Genomic DNA, 19686 nt, shown 5'->3' with positions numbered 1-19686 from the left:
AAAGCTCTCTGTCTGCAGCCTTAAAATCTGGCACATTGTTGTAAACTCAGCTGCTGGCTGAGACAAACCAGCCTCCTCCTTCTACCAGGTAACGTTACCTGCAGGCAGTGAATAACAGCCAAGGGGAGGAGGAATGATACAGACTGAGTTTTTATTCTTTCTAAATGTCTCTCATTATTATGATGGAAACGGTAATGTGTCTGCTCTAGAAACAACATTTAGCTGTATTTAAAATATTAAATTCTAATCCTATAAACAACCAGGTTTTAATATGCACACTTCAATATATGTTTATTTATTGCAAGTCATATGTCATCATCTATATAACAATGTTATCGCACATTGAATATTTTCCTCATACCGTGCAGGCCTACCTCATGCCTGTTGGGTCTGGTCTTACCAAATAACTGTCACCAAATAATAGTAAAGTATCGATAGTGGTATCGTTAAAAAGTCACATCATTAAGCAGTCTCAATAAGGGTATCATTATCAAAAATTAATGATCTCCATCCCTGGCATGAAGGCGTGTCAGAAGGACGACGTCTGGCTGCTCTGCTACCTCACCCCGTCCATCTATACCGACACAAACACAGATCCAGTTCTAAATGTTTCTATCTCGGTTCAATTCCCAGATGAGACGCTGCGGCGCGTCTGGCTGCTCAACATGATCGTAGCTGTCATCTACTCCACACAGGTTGCTGATCAGGACTCACCTCTGCAGAACCTTTAGTCTGGTTCTGCTGGTTCTGTTCAGTAAACAGGTCTCTCTGTGTTGCAGCTGCAGGAGCTGATGTGTCACATGATGATATGGAGCCTGGTGATGTTCAGGAAGGACTCTGTGCTCAACATCCTCAGTGAGACACTCTCAAAGAACACCTGTCCTCACGTCTTTCACCTGTGTCCACCTGTCCTTGCGTCGTCTTTTTCTTTATGTGTCCACAGTTTAGTCTCTAGACTAGAAGACCTCCGAGCAGTACAGCACCTGGCAGCTGTTCCTGGAGACCATCATCCCCATCCTGCAGAACCTTAAATATAAAGGTGAGTGGTGTCCAGGAAAGGGTCCCTGACCTCCAGTCTGATCAGTCCTCTGATTCCTTTGTCTTTGTGTTCCTAGAACACCCAGAGGCCTTGTCCTGTCTGCCTCACTGACTGCATTTCCTTTGTGCGTTTCTTTTGTAAGTTGCGATATAGGTTTTAAATTACATTCATAATGGTCTTAAAAAGGTTTTTAATTTGACCAGGTGAAACCTGCAGAAACCCTGATATTGTTCCACTACCTTGTCTACCTGACTTTGACAATTTGCACAGTGTGGAACTTCTTTATTAGCTATCTTTATTTGCATATGATTCCATAAAACTCCACATTTAAAGCTCCCTTTTAGTAAAAGTGCTGCTGATGGAATAAAATTATGCATAGTCGCTTTTTCCACAAAACACAGTAAAGTAGTAAAAGTAAATTTTATTTAGCTCAAGATTCAAGTTATTATCACTTAACACCAAAAAATCTAATTAAGAATCTATAAATAGAGAATGTTCAACATTATTGCAAAAAAGAATGACAACAAATTGATTATCAAAATTGTTGCTGGTTTTATCTGATCAAGCAGTCAATTACTTTGTCTATTCAGCGTTATGCAAGATGTGCCTTATTTTGTGTCTATTAAATGTGGAAATGACGGAAGAGAGAACTTCAATTGTAATAATGGAGTTGTGTTTGTATTTTTGAGGACTACTATCTGAAAATGAGAATTTTGTAAATTTTAAGTCTATCATAATTAATTTTTGTCAGTAGATTTCCCTCAGAGTATAAGTTGTGCACAATTACATTTATTGAGTAAAGAATAAGTGGAATTTAATTTTAATAAGCATCAGTGAATCAATGTAATTTAGTATGTAGGAGTAAGTTTTACTCAAAAATATTATTTCCACTACTATAAAAGTTTGAGGTAATCAGTTTCCACAAATATTTTGAGTATTCTGAACTTATTTGAGTTTACAGTGTACACGAATCCTGGGGGTAGCAAACACTATTTGAGCAGCTACTTTGTCAGAAATGCAACAGAAGAGCAAATGGTGTATCGGTATTCAGTGCAGCCAAACAAACTCACATTGGTTTAATCTAGTAGTCAGTCAATAATTGGTCTTTTTCCATTATCATGAGCAATCACAATATGAGTTCTGCAGGAAAACCTGCAACTCTTTGTCAAACAGCTCACTGTAGCTGTTCCTTCTTAAAACTGACCAAAAAAACCCCATCTTGTTTTGTTGATGCGTTTTTGATCACTGACGGCGCTAGCTGCAGTGACAGACATTGCATTTCTTGCTTTACAATAAAAGCCACCCCAAGTTTGACAGGTGAATGCTCTTAAAGAGGTCATATAATGCTTATTGGCTTTTTTCCCTTTAATTTATTGCGCTATATCTTTTTTTTTGTGCATGTAATAGGTTTGTGAAAAGGCCTTGGCAGAGGCCACCCCAAAGGGAGTTACCCTCTCCAAGAGAAAACACTGCTCCTGATCTACCTAGAACAGTTCGATTGTGGTCTAGCCATTATTTCCGTAACCTATCTGCACCAATATGTAACACGCGTAAAAATGCTCACCTAGCAGCTAGTGTGAGCATGTCCTCAAAAACACTGGTGAAACACACAGAGCTGCAGCACACAGTGACAAGATCGCTGCCTCAGCTCACCTCCACCTTCCCTACTGAATGCTAGATGCAAGTGAATAATAAAATCCAACAGTAGTGAGATGCTTCATTCCATAGCTAAAACGGAGCATCCAAAACACAGGGTGAAAAGAGCTGCTTTTAGCAGTGTGCAGTATGACAAAAAAAATTTTGTTTTTTGAAAATGAAACAATGTAAACCTGTTCTAGTACGACCCCTAAATATAATTATGAACCTGAAAATGAGCATAATATGACCTCTTTAATGACACGCAGCAGGAAATGTTGGGGTAGCATGAGCAGAAATTTAATACAGCCCTGACAAGGTGTTAGGAGAGTGAACAGCAAGCAGTGGGGCTGATATCAGTGAGATATTATTACAAAAAGTATCTCTTAAATACAAGCTGTGAATCGCATAAGTAGGCAATTTAAATTTAAATCCAATGTGGCGATGGCGGCCTCCGTCATTTACAATGAAAACTACTGTATAGAGTGGTAATTACTAAATTTAAATACATTGAGTGCTATTGTAAACCAAAAATTGCGTTTGATTTCATGAAAATCTTAAAGATTATAACTTTAAAGGTTTAATTCCTCTGTTCCAGCTTCCGCACCTGACTTCTCTACATGAATGAGACCGTCCGCTCCATGTCATTGGCATACTCAATGGCCATCCACTCTAATCTATCCTAGGTCGTTAGCCCTGTCTGCGAGGCTAATCATCATCTCCTCTGGCTCAAGTTAGCCAAAGAGAGAGCATCACCAGAATGAGACAGTTAAATATTCATGTCCCACTGTGGTGTAATATCCTCCTCAATGATGTTTGAACCTTGTGACCCGAGGTAATCAGCAGTAATCACACGGTCACGCCAAACAGTGATAAATTTGATCTGTAGATGGTTGAGTCTGATGAGCTTTTGACACCGCTGAGTGCCGTGCACCAGGCAAAAGCTCAAACTATGATCGCCACATCCAGCACACACAAACCCGACGCTCAAAGGCAGCGTTCCCGATGACAGACAGTTCATTTCACCCCCAGGCATGTAGGTATGACATCACTCGATTAATAATGGAGCAATTAATTATGACCTATTAGATTGATGAATTAGATTAGATAGAGAAGAGGAATGTAGCCATGTGATAATATTACACTAGGATACATTAATGACTTCTTGGGGAATGAGGTGGGGCGAGGGGTGTAGAATAGAATTTATATGTGCCAGTTTGGAAGGACATTCAGTCAGCTATCTAATTATATCAATGATAAATGGTGTTATTGATATGACAGTGATTCCATACCCCAACATGGTAATATTCTGCTGTTATGATGTGATGACACTGAAACTTGTGGATCTATATTGTGAGACAGTGATGTCTCACATTGTGACAGCAGACACCATCTTAAATGAAAGTTTCATATTGATGATACACTTAGCCTCATGGAAACCACTGGTGCATTCAAGGTATCTTTGAAGCAGCTGTGTGGAGGGTTTTTGATGCATGAAGACCTTATAGGACTTTTAAATATTTATGTAGTTGTTACATCGCACTAAAAAATCAAAGATGCTTCCCGTGACAAACAATTTAAAATTTTTTAACTAATCTCTAGTGGTAAAAGCGATTGATTTGTCTTCACGTGTCAACACATTTGAACTAAAAATTGCTGCTTAAAACAGGGTATAAATGACTTCATATGAAACTATTAAATGAGTTTTATGTATGTTTTTATTCTACTAGAGAAAAGGGTAAAAATAAACTTGACTCATCAAGCAAAGTGTTAACACATCCCACTGGCATTTTTTCTTGACATCATGGCAATCACTGCTGTCCCCAAGTTCTAACTGAAGTAGCTGTGTGGAAGGTTTGTAATAGATAAACACATTATGTGGCTTCAAATATGAATGCAGTTATTCTGTGTGAAGACTAAAGAAACAAAGGAACTTGCATTGATCAGCGCAAGCTTACACAAAGCCCTGTGCTGCATTCCACTGACATCTAGTGTCAGATTTGTGAACTGAGATAACGCACTGTGTCTGACCCTGAGCAGGTGTGTGTCTGTGTAAACACCCAGAAACACACACATTATCCACTTGCCCATACATCAGTGTAGTCTTATTGATCTGCTCGATGTGACCTTGAATGATCAGACAAGTGGAAGCGCCACGTTGGAATGAAACCCATCCATCCCCTCTGTCTGCTATCTGCCGCTGTAATGACTTGAGGGAAGACGGGGAGGGAAAGGAGCCCATTGAGATGGGCTCCTGAACCAGTCAGCTCTGCAGCGGCCTTATGTCGTAGCCAGCCTTCCCTCCAGGCACAGTCTGTTCTGAGTAAAGGACAAGAAGTGGGTCAGTCTGTCTGTGATGCAAAAGATGAGACGTGGGCTGGGTAACATTGTATATAGAATCATATAGATAGATGGAGCTCAATCCTTAGCAGGATTATGTAAGTGGAGTTGTTCCCAGGATAGCCCCACACTGAATATGGAACATAGTGTATTAAAATGATAATCAGTAGATGAATGATGAAATATATCCTCTTGGGGCGAAAGATGAAGAAGAGCCATGCTCCGGGGCCTTATGGAAGAGAGTTGGGTGTGTTTCATCCTCTCGCATGCAGAATCTAACAGGATATGTAAAACATTTCCCCTGCAGCTGAAACATGACTAGAACAGTTAATAATGATGATTTTATCCTCATTTCAAATCACTTTCATGACTGCAGACATCAGCTCATAGTGTAAAAATGTCCCTGTGAATTTTTATCCATGATGTAAAGACTGGGAGGGTGGCACAGGCCCGTTTCTAATCCAGGATCACTAACACTTTGTATTTACCATAGACATGACTGAAATGTGTCTCTAAATACATTCATTCTCTGCTACACTGCAAATACCTTTAACTTTACTACATTTATTGGAGAGATACAGTAATTGGCTGCTTTTCAGTTTAAGATTTCTTATACAAAATAAATGGTCACCTTGTGAACTATGATGCAGTAGAGCTTCATCTACATCTTATTAGTTTATGGTCAACAAATCACATGAAAAGACCAAAAACAGCAATGAATTGATTCTACTACAAGTATTGTGTTTCCAAAGCCTGATATACCTCTTTTCCATAGGGCTCCATTGTTCACAGCCTTTTGACTCAATCCCACACACACTGTCCTGCTGCCACAGATCCTCACTAGAGGATCAAATGTGTAGTTATCCGCAGGAAATGCAGTATTTACTCCAGTTGGAGTAACATTTTCTAAAATCTACAGTGTCCAGCTGTTTGAGGTATTTACTCAGCCTTTTTCTTTAAGTCTATTTACAGTGTTTGTCATCCATCATTTAAGATTTACATCTTCAGTAGGGACCAATGGGCTTGGGGCTGAGTGCCACAGTGGATAAGACACATGCCTTTGGCGTGAGAGACCTGGTTGCAAATCCACTGTGAGACACCAATATGTCCCTGAGCACGACACGTAACCCCTCGTTGCTCCAGAGGCGTGCAACCTCTGATATTTAGCAATTGTAAGTCACTTTGGATAAAAGTGTCAGCTAAAAATGTAATAATGCTTCATTATATATAGACATTCTGCCTAAATGATAAAATAACTTTTGGTTCTTGTAGCTGATTTCACACTTTTATGTAAGTAGCAGTGAATGCAAGATTTTTACTTAGAGTAGCTAAGTAAAAAATATCTAAATGGGCATCTGATGACTGACCATAGAAATCAATCAGCCCCAGTGAAAACATTTTTTAATAGAAGTTACTTCAATAAGTAAGTCTTGTTAAAGTATGGGCATATTGTCTTATCTTTATTTTTTGACTTATGTCTCCTTCACACCTCTACTGTCTGAAATGTAATTACAGTGAATGCTGCACATGCACTACTTACAGTGTTTTCTAAAACAGACATTTTGCTCCTGACAAGCCCAAGTGAGACACGTTAAGTCCAAAATGAGAATAAATTTAAAAAGGTTTTTTTTTTTTTGAGAAAAGGTTTTATAGCCCATATTGAGCAATAACGAGCGGTACAGTCATGCAGGCCCACAGCAATACACAGACACATGCACACTCCCCTCTGCCTCTTCATCATAGGATGTGACACCTGACGGTCCATTAGTTCCCAAAGTGCTATTCTATTTTATGAATATCTCTCCTTATAGAATATTTAGACTCTGTGTGTTTCCCTCCGCTTGTCAACATGGGATGCATTATTCATGTTAATGTGCCATTATCTGACGCTCTGCATGATGTAACGCAGCCATTCCCTGGACCCGCACCCACAAACACATCCAGTGACCTTATGAACTGTGTACTGCCATCACCCTGCCTGCAGCGCTGAACCAGCTCTGCTTCATATAATACAATGAGCGAGAGGAAATTTGTACCTTGCAGAGGCTTTATTGCACAATTAAGATGTGTGCTTACTAAAAGCATAGCTACATTGAAGATAACAAAAGATTTGAGGTTTTAACACAGCTTGGGTGCATCAATAACTGTGCACCTGCAACACCAGCTTTTAAGAAAAAGATAGAGAGCAGCAGAGTGAATTTAACCAGCTTTTAATTATGCAATTAAAAAGGTATGTCTGTGTTTGAGATAGAGTGATGTATCCTAACTGTATGCTTCAATTTAAGAGAGATATGACACAAGGGAGAAAAGAGAGGGAATTTGAGTTAACAAGCCTTTGGTGCAATTAAAAGATAAGTCACAGCCTGCCTGCATTTGAGATAGAATGAGTGAATGATTTAGAGTTATAATATGCCTTTTGTGGTATGCCTGAGTTTGAGATAGAGAGAAGAAAGGGAAAATAGACTTTTAACAAGCTACAAGAAGGTAAGCTTACAGAACACACATGTTTGAGATGGGGAGAAAGTAGGAGAAAAAGGGAGTAAAGTGGGACACAGGGTACATTTAAAAAACATTTTTTTGGGGGGGGGTTAAAATACACTTATTTGTTGTCTTGCAGTTGAGTTAGATGAGAAGATTGTCACCACTCTTATGGGACAAATATGTAGCAGTTGGTTAGTTTAGCTTAACTTACCGTTGAGTAAAGACTGGTAGCAGAGCGAACCAGATGGCCTAGCTCAGCAAAGGTAACAAAAATCTACCTAACATCACCTCTGAAGTTCACCATTTAACAGATTTGTTACATGTTTTACAGGTACAGGTGGATTTTGTCACCTTTGGATTGAGCCAGGCTAGCTGTTTCCCCACCTTTGATGTCTTTATGCTATGCTAAGCTAACCAGCTGCTGGCTCAATCAACATATCTACTGTACAAACATTAGTATCGATCTTCTCACGTAACTCTCGGCAACTGAATATGTGTATTTTTTTATTCCTTTAAGCTAATAATAACAATTTAGGTATGGTATTCGAAGGTAGAAGTGGTGTTTCAAAATAAAATAAAACAGGGCAAAGAAGAAAATTCAGTAGACTGCTCTGCCCTTAAGTGTGAATGTCTGCGCTGCACTGAACTTTCAACTTGTCAGAAAAGTGTCTTGCAGTGCATGCTGGGATGGCGGCCACCATCCCCACCACCCTGACAAGGATTAGACAGGTGGAGAAAATTAAAGACTGAAACCGTCTTCTCAGTCATCAAACATAAATATTGTTGCTTTGGAAAATGGTGTGCACTTTCTATTTGACGAGCCAATAAATGAAAGGCTTTTCAAAACTAATTAACGTGAAGGCTTGGCTGTTCCACGATATTGACAGTGGCTTTATAGGCTGGTGTGGGTTGATGCACAGGTTATTTTTAAGATACCAGACAAGCATAATGCATAATTTATCACACCAAAGGATAACCCTCCCAAGCTGGTGAATAAAGGAAGTAATAAGGGCAGCGAGGTGTGCAGCTGAAATGACTGATAATGCTTTACAACCGATTCTAAATAGAGTAGATGAAAAAAAAAAAGTCCTGTTTGCACATAATCTTAAAGGGAAGTGTAATTATCTGTCAGCCAATCAACACCTAGCACCCACTTCCAGTGTCTGACCTTGCTGGACTCGTAACCATGGAAATTTTTGTCTCTTTCTCTGATAGAGCAAGGCCCGGTCATACAAAAACCTGTTTGTGTGCATGTGTGTATGTGTGTGTGTGGAGATGAACAACAAACAAGAACAGTTTTCTATGTCTCTCTCACCGGGGCACCTTGGAAACGGGTCTTATCCTGCCTTTTATGGCTTACGATACTGTGTCCTAATAAGAAACATGCGAGGATGATTAACCACTACCCCCATGCCCACACACACACACAAACACACACACACACACACACACACACTTATTCTGCCTGTTAGCAAATGTTCTTTTCACACACAGATCGGATAAATATGTGAAAATGACAGTATTTGTTTTTGTTTCATTTGGGATCTGTTATGACAGTCTGCATAAATAATGCATCTTCAGGAAACACTGAAATATTTACAGAACACATATTGGCAGGATCTGGCATTGGATGGCGAGTGTGTGTGTGCATGTGTGTGTGTGAGGTTGTTTCTTTTAACATTATTTCAGCTACGTACCGTGCCTTGAAGTGAGCCTGCCTTTAATGAGAGCTACTGCTTACAGAGGCAGACAAGCTTTAGTTCGCGTTCCCAGAGGCATTATCAGTTATTGACAGCTGGTGAATGCGGCACTCAATTTAAGTAGACTATCCTGTCAGGCTGGCATTTGATGGACAGTTTAGAGACTCTAGGGTTGTATAAAGCCTACCTTACATTACAATATTTATCTTATTGTTGGTAAAAAGTTAAAAGGACTCAGCAATGAAACTGAGGGACTTTTGAACATGAAACGTTTTTTTTTCTACTGTGCTGAATTTAGACATTGAGAAATTAATGAAAGTATTCTTAATCTGATTGATTTTTTTGTACTTTATGGACAAAAACTTACCTTCCAAACTAAATAAGATATATATAATATCTTTATAATACTTCTAATACGCAATCTTAATTGATCAAAATAAATAATGTGATAAAAAGCATAAATGTAAAAAAGAATAAAAGAACAATTATGGAAACAATCACGGTAAGAATAAAGTAGCTAGATAGAAGGATTAAAGAAACTGACAATAAAATAAGCTCCAAAAGCGAATGGTGTGGAGCCCCCACATGTAATGTCTGCTGATGATGATTTTGCAGTTTGTAACATGTGCTTTCTGTTTGTTTTTTAATCTCCCAACCCAATCCGAGATAACCCTGTTGACATTATCTGGGTTATTTTTTCAGACCTTTGAAAGCTCCCCCCAGAGAAACATTAAACATCATACAACCGTATTGCCAGGCTGAGCAGTAGGCCTACTCCTCTTAACGAGTATACTAACCTTTGTAAGTGAAATGGGTGGATTGCCCCTTTAATAGCCTCCATTCTTTTAGGATTACCACCTACTCAGCAACAGTGAGGTTGGCCACTGGTGTCACAAAGGTGAGGGACATTTATTTTTTGGCCATTACCTTGAGCATGGGGTAATTGTAACTCTGGGCATTTTTGAAAAACGTTGGGTGGCTTAGAGGTACTTTGCAGAAGACAAGGGTTTATGGCGAGGTCACTCAAGAAAAGTTTGAATCACTTCAAAAGTACCTGTGGCCAAACACCAAAACGTCCTTCAGACTAAACAAACTTCAAAGGGATAATATCGAGACAGGTGCAGAATGCGCCAGGAGGGAAACTGACAACAGCTGCTAGACCGAGGCAGTAAATATATAGGCAGTCTTAATCTGGCTTTCATATAATACCACAAAATATTTCTTTAGGGCAGTAGTGAATCCATGGTACCCAATAAGGAGTGGCTAATGCTTTAATCTCCTGCGGCATATTTTCTCTTTAAATATTTTTTCCTATAGTTTTTTAAAGTTTTGCTGTGATTGCTTACATTGTGTGTCTTCTTGTCTTCCCTGTCCTGTAGTTTTATGCTTCTCCTTCTGTCGCTTTCCGTGGAGAGTCTGGATTTGTGTTTGCAAGCCACCTACTACCCACATGTTCCTGCGCTGCTACAATTATTATTCATATTCCTATTATTGCTGTCATTAATATTGTATTAATTAATATTAATATTATCATTATTAGTGCTATTATTCATTTTCATTTATATATGTACCACTACCACCATTACTACTATATCTGTATCTATGTCTGCCCCTGCTGCTCTACGAGTTTTTGCCACTGTTGCCAAGCGCTTGCTCATGGTGGGAATTGTTGGGTCTCTGTAAATAATATAATATATTACAAGGAGTATGGTCTAGACCTATATGAAAAGTGCAGTGAGATCTCCACTTCATAACACAACGTATTAATGTTATGAATTGGCGCTGTATAAATAAAATTGAATTGGTTGATGTGATGGCAGAAAAGTGTTTTCTCTTTTTCTTCTAACCTTTCATTCAAGTAATAGAAGAAAATAGTACTATAAGTATTTTCATAAAAGATTAAAAAGAGATCATTTTCTGCCATCACAGGTGACACAACTGATTCACTAACAGTGTAGATATGGGTTTGAAACTGACAAACCTCATTATAAACCTTGTTACTAAACTGCATGAGCAAAACGATTTGAATCATTTGTGAATCATTTGTGAAGACAGGTTATGGGTTAACATACACATGTCACACATGGTATATATTTTTTTTTCTCCATCTACACGCATGCTCAGTGTCTCCGTTCATCTGATTCACATCAGCAGCAGCGCTTGAGATCAAGCAGTCCGACAGCACATGGATCCCCAGTGAGACGAGCGGGCGCTGCGGCCAGCGGGTAAGACTGAAGTCCTTCAGCGGTTGTAAACTCTGTTAGAGTGAAAAGAGGAGGCTGCAGTTGTTGAGAGAAACACGAGAAACGGAGTCGCTGTAGATGAAGTGCGATAGAGAAAAGTGTGAAATGACCGAGGCTGCATGGCCGCGATGAGTCACTGGTGACCAGTGCTGGCGGTTAGTTTGTGTCTGTGCCATGCCTTCTGGTTCTGGGTGTTTTGAAAAGGATATGTGACCAATCATATCAAAATCTGACGTTTTCCCGTTTTATTGCGAGCTATTGGCATAAAAAAAGCAAATGTGAAGCCAAATCATTACTGTGGGGCAAAGAAAGCCTGTTGTTGTGTTTTAGGGTTCAATTAGACAAATACAATGCTAGAATTTACATTTTCTACTGGGCTCCATCTGGATTTAACTGACCCGTGAGTCAGGAGGAAAGTTAGGGAAAACTTTGTAGTACCATGGACAGCGCTCATCTTAATTAGCTCAAATGGGACAGAAAAATGTACAGTATGTTCATTCCGCAGCGTAGGATACAGTGCCAAAGGGGGGGGCGGGGGTCTGAAAACCATTTGTAAGCCATATGAGAAAATAATAAATAAATGGCCTAAATCACAGTAGTGGACCTATTCAAGATTATTGAGTTTGGTAATGCACTTTAGAACTTAATCCATCATATAGCCCACACAATATACTCTATACTTAAGTAAAAGTACAACAAAGTATTATCAGCACAATGTACTTTAAGTATCAAACAAACAGTATTAATTTAGCAGAATAAGTGTCACATCGGGGTATTATATCTGCCATTGGATTGTTAATACTAATACATCATGATTAATGGGGATTTATTTGATTTGGTGGTAGATTATTGTACATTTATATGTACATTTTGCCTCTTTAGTCCTCCAACAGAAATTAAACCTTTATAGATGTTTTTGTAATGTAATGTTATGTAATGTCTCTTTGGTGGAAGTGCCAACAACTCATACACATCTGACACATGACTGGCATTGAGCCACAGCTAAACACTGCTTTTTTAACAGATGAGTGAGTGGAATAAAATATTTCTTTACCAAAGCAAAGCTTTTTAATTTGCCAAGACAAAGGCCTCTTAACTTAACTCAACTAGTGATCATGATTGACTACAGATGGTAGCTGCTTTGTGCCCACATAAAAAAGAGTTTGTTTGACAGCATTTATTGGATTGATTAATCAAATGGTAAAGTCCAAGGAGCTCAGCGACGATCTGGATAAGAGGATGGTAGATTGACACAAGTCAGGAAAGTCTCTTGAAGCCATTTCTAAACAAATGCAGATTCAAAGATCATCGGTTCAAACAATTGCACATAAGTACAAGTTATTGGGAGGTGTAGCCATTTTGCCAAGGTCTGGAAAAAATACGAACTGAAAGCTGTCTACAGTACAGCAAGTTTTACATTGCCATGGACTAAAAGGCTGCCGTCCAAGAAAGAAGCCCCTGCTCCAAAATGTCCAAAAACTGTTTGGCCACAATGACCATTTTCTTGTTTATTTTCTGTTAAATTTGTATGTTGTACAATCTTTCTGCCCCAGAACAGAAAACAGCTCTAAGAAGTCATTGAAAGCCCAATATTGCCATGACATTCATGTTCATGATGAGTGTATTTAAACTTCTGACTGCAACTGTATTTAAAAGCACAATTAGAAAGGAAGTCATGAAGTTTTTCATTGAAATTATTATTCATTCACTCTCCCGCCTCCTTTTCCTGCAAATTCACAATTCTAATGATGTTGACATCCACCATGAATAAAACTAGAAAGGTCAGAGCAAGCTAAGCCAGACAAAATTTAATGGGATGTCAATACTATAAAAATTAGGTTTTAAGTTGATGAAGTCTGGCCACACTCTGCATTCTTGTTTGAAGACAATGTAATGCTTTGTAAATGCTGTTTCTAAAAGCTTTACTCAATAAGGTAAAAGCACTTAAAATCACAGGTAATTTAGAGCTCATTCATTCTATTTATCTGTTGGAATAAGCTTTCTTCAGCTTGGTGCTACTACACACAGGTTATTTTGTTAAAGAATAAGAAGTTTACTTTCTTGTGTTTTGTTATTTTTGTTTATATCCCCGCAATTTCGGGTTACAAGGAGACCTGGGCATGTAAACGCAAATCACATGATCTCACAAACAGCTTGTTTAATTGGACAGAATTTGGTGTCTGGTATGTTGCCATGGTGCATGGTACAAAGCTAAGATTACCTGAGCACCACATTCTCCTTCAGAGAATTTCAGGGTTATGTTTCAAATTGCAGTCAGGTTAAACGTACTGTATAGGACAGACTGAGATCGGGCATGTGTAGCCGCTTAGAGAAGCAATTTGAAGGCAGAGAATGAAAGAAATCAATCAACCAGCCTCAGGAGAATAACAACAGAGGGACCTGTGTGCATATGAGGAAGAAATGTGTGCATGGACTTGCAGTTGTATGACTCATCCGTGGGTGGTAATAGAGCCATCTCGGGGCCACGGTAGCCGTCAGTCGTTCACATGCAGAAACAACAACTGGGGCAACCTGACAACACAGGCCAAGATTTATAGAGAAGCGGGCTTTTATTAAGGGAAATCCATATTCAGCAGATAAACAGTGTTTGTGTTACAACATCCGAGCAGCTGACATGTACACATATGAATCTGGACTCCAAATATGTAATACCCACAGTGTGAATCTGTATCTTTTACTGTAGGTGTACAAGGTGTGTAAGGTGTGATGGCTCTGTGCCCTGAGGCCTGTGTCTCTGGCTCAGGAGGAGAATCCTCCGGCAGTGAGGTGAGCCTCAGTTTCCCTGGGTTCAGTGTAATTTAAAAGAAGAAAAAATGTACAACAATAGATGTACAAAGGACGTCTACTGTAATTTGCTTTGGAAATGCTTTGGATAAAATTTCACTTGGAATATTTTGTATGTACACAGTACCAGTGAAATACTTAGTACACTGTACTTAGAATGTAAAAGGAGTGAACAAGGTGAATTTTCATTTTATAGACTACATACCCCAGACTTACCGTATAATAAGGGAGCCGTTTGGCCATTTGTACCATCACTTAGGTAACGGTCATTATCTCAGCTGGTAATGACACGGCAAGGCATAAAAGCTATTCAAGGTTTTTCTCTAACATCTGTTTTGATTGTTAGACAGATCCAACATTGGATCTCAAAACTAAGAAAATATTTTGTATGTCATTATTAAATTAAAAACAATTATACCACAACTAATTTCATCAATTAGCCTCAAGTTGCACCTCTCATGTATTAACATTAGCATTACATTAGAGTCACAGAGCTAAGCATCCATTTCTCTGAAAGATAAATACCCAAAGAAAAACCCAGAAGGTCATTTAACAATTAAAAGAATATTCCGTCCTCTGCATGATAAAAACATTTTTTTCCAGAGTCATTCAGAACAGCAGTAAATATTGTTATTTTAGTGTTTTATTGATACCCCATATATACTAAATAATTAAATTATATTTTGCAGGCTGTAATCTGAAGTGTTAACTAGGCTTTCTTCAAACGTGAAGGAGAGATGCAGGCAAATGTAATGACTTTGGAATTTGATCCCTTTGGGTGCAACATCCTTCTAGGCGGGGTCTAGCTGTCTTCAGTTCGGGGTTCGTTCCTATCTTCACCACTTCTACGAGGACTGCTCGTCCTCCATGTGGGAGAGAGACCCGGAGGATCGGGGGTTCGTCCAGAGCCAGAGGTCAAACTTGTGGTGGAACTCAGCAGTCTGGAAGGTAAAGCAACTACAGGCTCCATTCTGTTTACATTGCTCACCATCATAAAAACCTTTCAGATCACTGTCTTTCAATTAAGAGCTTGAAAAAAGTTTTCAAAAGCAGGAGAGCCTATTTGGAGAAAGTAGTGGAGAAAGTAAGGAAGAACAGTTTACAAACATTTCATTAAATACGTTGTTCAAATCAAGCCAAACTAACATGGTAATTTATTTAATTTGAAAACATGGCCATCACCATTACAAGCTATAAAAAATCTAGCATTTTATCATATTATTCCCACCCTGACTTGAAGGAAAAGTGCATAAAACTTTTAACCTTTGGTTGAGTTTAGGATATTTGGGGTTTTCTCTAAATCTTCTTATAGCACATTTACAGGTTTAAATACTTATTATATAATATTGATTATATTATAGTAATATTATATATTATAGTGCACTCTATAGATATTAACATAACATTGTTTTTATTGTCCCAAATAATCATCTTTAAACAAAAGCTGCTCTGCATATTATGTTCACTCCCTTGGACTGTAACTATAGTGATGTTACTATGACTGACTGACTTGAACTGGATCCGTCATTAGTCCCTTCCATGGTAACGGGACCAATCAATTCAATTGATTAAGTTCTATTTTGAGGCTTACTGCAATGGGCTTCACCAATGTGATAACTTGCTCTGATATACTCATGTAATATAGTGCATACAGTGCATTAGAAAGTTGTCTCTGCATGATAAACTGCAAGCAGTGGTGTGGTGGTATTTGTAAAGGTGAGGGATTGCATGTGAGCCCCCTACCAATTTGGCAATTTGTATTTTTTTTCTGCATCACAAACAACAAAATGACCTTTCCTAACAAGAAGTGAAGAGCACTGAGCAAAGAGTGTACCCTATAGAAAAAAAAGAGCAGGATTGCACAAATTACCACTTGTTTCTATCTCTGTCTCACTATCACTCCAGGTGTCCTTGGCCCTGGGTCTCCTCATCCTGACTGCAGGTATTGCCAGCCTCTCAGTCGGTTACTCCACTCCCCATAAAATTGAGTCATTCGGAGAGGGAGACCTGTTCTTTGTGGACCCCAGGGCAGTCAGCTTCAACAGGGGGTTGCACCTCAGCACTGCTGCCGGGATCGGGCTCTCCTGTCTTGGTTCGGCCCTGGCGGCAATGGGGGCTGTCGTTTGGATCCTCCCCCGGGCCAACTTTAAAGAGAGGCTGTTCCACAGACCGGGGGAAGGAGGACGTAGAGGAGAGGCTGGCTCAAAGTGGAGGGGATTCAGGGTTCCAGGGGATGTGGTCACTAAGCCGCCAGGTATAGAGGAAGGGAAGGTACCTGTCACACTGTCGAAAGTGGAAAATGTGCAGCCCACTTCTTAAAAAAAGATCATTGCTGAGCTACATGATGTAAAAGCTATTGTTCTAGTCCTGGGGCCTCATTTACCTGGTCTTATTATTGTTTTGGATCTGTTTTAGCATGCAAATTGTTCAAATGGAGGTTTTGTGACCTGGATATCACAGTTAGAGATATAAAGGTCTCTACAAGATTTAAAATGGCGAGGATCCGCTCAACGATGCAAAATTAATATGTATGATTGTTCCATGTGGAGTTCAGCTTTGGTGAAATTTGTCAGACGACTTTGGGCTGTTGACCAATTGCAAGCCATCTTGACAGAGCTGACTTTTGAGGGGACAGAGAGCCGGAGTGTCTAAGATAGCGAATGTCACATTGTGGTGTGACTGCCACTTAAGATATAGACGAGGTGCTTTAAACACAGGATTTAAAAACACAACTTGATCTGAAGAGATAATACATTTTTGTAAATCCAAATTCAAATCTGTAAATGAGGCCCCAAGACTCGTGACCTTGTGTCTCTCTGAAACACCTCACACTACAGGATAGGGATATAGTTGTTGACCACAGACTGTGTTGTGCAGTGCTCTAGTCTTATATTTTAAAAATACAGTGAGTAATGTCCACTTCAACTCTCAAAGAGAACAGAATCCTAATGACTGATGGTAGAAAATGATAATGTTTTTACCTCCCCCTTTGATAGTGTTGTATTTTTGCTCAAAATGTTTTATCAATATTTTTTTTAAAAGTACTAGTAATAAGGCAAGGTGTTGATACTGCATGAATCACATAGAAAACACAATGTTCTCATTCATACATACATACACACGGATCACAGGACATTCAGGAAGGTGTTCACATGTAGAAAGGATCATTAACTATTCTGTATCTACATGTTCACATTCCTCCACTAATGCTCAGCCCACTGAGTTCAACACATGTACAGTCACTTGCACTCATCCCCCACACACCCACACAAGTAAGAATTCGTGCTCCATTGACAATATCACCTATTTTCTCCCCACTGTAATCTGGCTGCGTAATTGCCGCCAATCTGTGTCTCCAGGCAACAGTTGGACTTCAAGAGCTCTATTTTCAACTCTGAACAAAGACTCTGCCCTGATTGGAGCAGCACCTCCCCTGTCTTTATTTTCACACCAATCAGATTTTTTTGTGTGTGTTTACGGGCATAATGTTCACAGCAGTGGCGTAGTAAGAGAGGTGGATGAATCTGCACTGACACCTTAGAGGCTACTTTGTTCATCCAGTTTAGAGTCAGAAAATTGTCCTGATTGGATTCCACTGGATGTTATTGTTGATGTTTCATTGTTTCATTGTGTTATTGGCTATGATGGAGATAATGGAAAGAAATGACCATCGTGTCACTAGTGCAAAATAAATAAACATCTGATCTGCATATTTGAATGTGTAAGGCTTTGTTAGTGTTTGGTTCCATTTTATAAATCTGTCCCACCATGGCAAGAATATGAACCTATTATAACCAGGAATAGGTTTGATATTCATCCTCAATGAAATGGTTTCTTTGTAATGAAAATAGAAAGGGTTACCTGTGGGGCTGAGGAATAACACCCAATTCCGAAGGCTCATTCAGCTTTAGGGTGCTTTAAGCTACTTTTACTTGATTGTTTAATTGATTTAATTTATATGCATACTGTTAATTTTTAGTTTTTATGCTCTTTTAAAAAGTGCATAATGCAGCTTTAACACTTTTCAAGACTAAGAGAACTGCCAGCATGCTGGTGCTAGCGGCTCTCTGGCTTAGGATGAGCAGACAGTCCTTGGTTTTGGTGGCCTGTATCCGTCTGGAGTTGTATAAGGTGTATAGACTGTATAAGGTATTAACAGACCTGATTGCCGTCAACGAGAGCATGCAGCATGTTAAAGCTATATCGCCCAGTCTCTTCACATCTACAGCTGCTTATATCTGGATCAAACTGACATAACGCCAAATAAACATCATTTAATGTCCATGGTAACAGCAAAGGTATGTCTTTGTGATACTTTAACGTTTCTTTTAACGGAATAGTCACAATTGTGGTCAATAAGTCACAATCCTTTTTACCTGTTGAAATACCTTTAAATGGCCTAAACAACACATGTAATGCATTATTTAACTTGAAGTGATTGCAGCCTCTACTTATTGACTGAAAGGTCGATTCTGCCTCAAAATTACTTTTCATTCAGAAGAGTTATATTTGACAGATTATAAAACCGAAATTGTCCAGCTTTTTTTATTTCATATATAATAACATTATATTTTTTAATGACATACTGACCACCAAACCAAAAATGTCCTTGGATTTAATTTCAGAAATCTGGTCATGTTACTCTGGCTCTACTTAAGGACAACAGTTGTGTGAGCTAAATGCTAATGTCCTCACAATGACAATGTTACAGTTTTTTACAACTGCTTACACACTAAATCTTGACATGTCACATGATTTTTGAAACCTCTCACTCAAAGAGCAAAAGCTTACCTCAAATCTCCAAAACCATTAGCCATTTTTCAGCCTTTAACTCAGTTTTCAAATGCATAAAACACTTATTTTCAAAACACTACACACAAAGGAGCGGCTGTGGCTCAGGTAGAGCGAGTTGTCCGTTTATCGGAAGGTCGGCGGTTCAACCCCAAATTGCCCCTGGTGGCTGTTCCACCAGTGTATGAATGTGTGTGAATGTTACTTTCTGTTTGAGCACTTAGACTCAGTGTGTGAATGTAGTGTAGAAGCGCTTTGAGTGGTTGAAAAGACTAGAACGGCGCTATACAAATACGGAGCATTTACAAAAATCTAACAGGACCTGCTTTCCTTTTCCAAACACAAGCAATCAAAATGCTACACTTATTCACCAGGTCACACACCCACTCCTCACATGTGCAAACACTAATTGCTTAACTGATCCCTAACCAATCACTGCTTTAGTATAGGCCTATATTCAGGTCAAAGGTCAGATTACCTGTTTTGAACAATCGATGCCAACATTGGACAGAGAGCAAGGGGAGTAGGAGTTAGAGGTAGGAGACGACAACGAGGACGTTCAAGGAGGAAGAAGAAGAGGACGAGTTGGAAGAGGACGAGGTCAAAGAAGAGAAGGAAGGAGAGCGGTCTCTGATGAGATCGGGGCCACACT

The 19686-nt window shown here is 39.2% G+C and overlaps 1 protein-coding gene across 1 annotated transcript; it reads left to right on the top strand.

The window, feature by feature from the left end:
• The first annotated feature begins 924 nt into the window (after nucleotides 1–924).
• nrsn1l (neurensin 1-like) lies at nucleotides 925–17931 on the top strand. Its single transcript, XM_046059134.1, has 5 exons — nucleotides 925–1039; nucleotides 11320–11420; nucleotides 14143–14225; nucleotides 15039–15191; nucleotides 16149–17931. Exons 3-5 carry the CDS (start codon nucleotides 14166–14168, stop codon nucleotides 16560–16562), a joined length of 627 nt encoding a protein of 208 aa, XP_045915090.1. The 5' UTR covers nucleotides 925–1039; nucleotides 11320–11420; nucleotides 14143–14165; the 3' UTR covers nucleotides 16563–17931.
• The last annotated feature ends 1755 nt before the right edge of the window (nucleotides 17932–19686 follow it).

The sequence above is a fragment of the Micropterus dolomieu genome, linkage group LG09, assembly GCF_021292245.1.
Source record: "Micropterus dolomieu isolate WLL.071019.BEF.003 ecotype Adirondacks linkage group LG09, ASM2129224v1, whole genome shotgun sequence".
Lineage (NCBI taxonomy): Eukaryota > Metazoa > Chordata > Actinopteri > Centrarchiformes > Centrarchidae > Micropterus > Micropterus dolomieu.
Note: the sequence above shows the minus strand (reverse complement) of the source record. Positions and strands in the feature narration are given on the sequence as shown.

Coding starts and splice junctions, on each gene's coding strand:
- nrsn1l (XM_046059134.1), top strand. CDS start 14,166: ATGGCTCTGTGCCCTGAGGCCTGTGTCTCTGGCTCAGGAGGAGAATCC. Junction 14,226..15,038: donor GAGAATCCTCCGGCAGTGAG/GTGAGCCTCAGT, acceptor ACATCCTTCTAG/GCGGGGTCTAGCTGTCTTCA. Junction 15,192..16,148: donor GGAACTCAGCAGTCTGGAAG/GTAAAGCAACTA, acceptor CTATCACTCCAG/GTGTCCTTGGCCCTGGGTCT.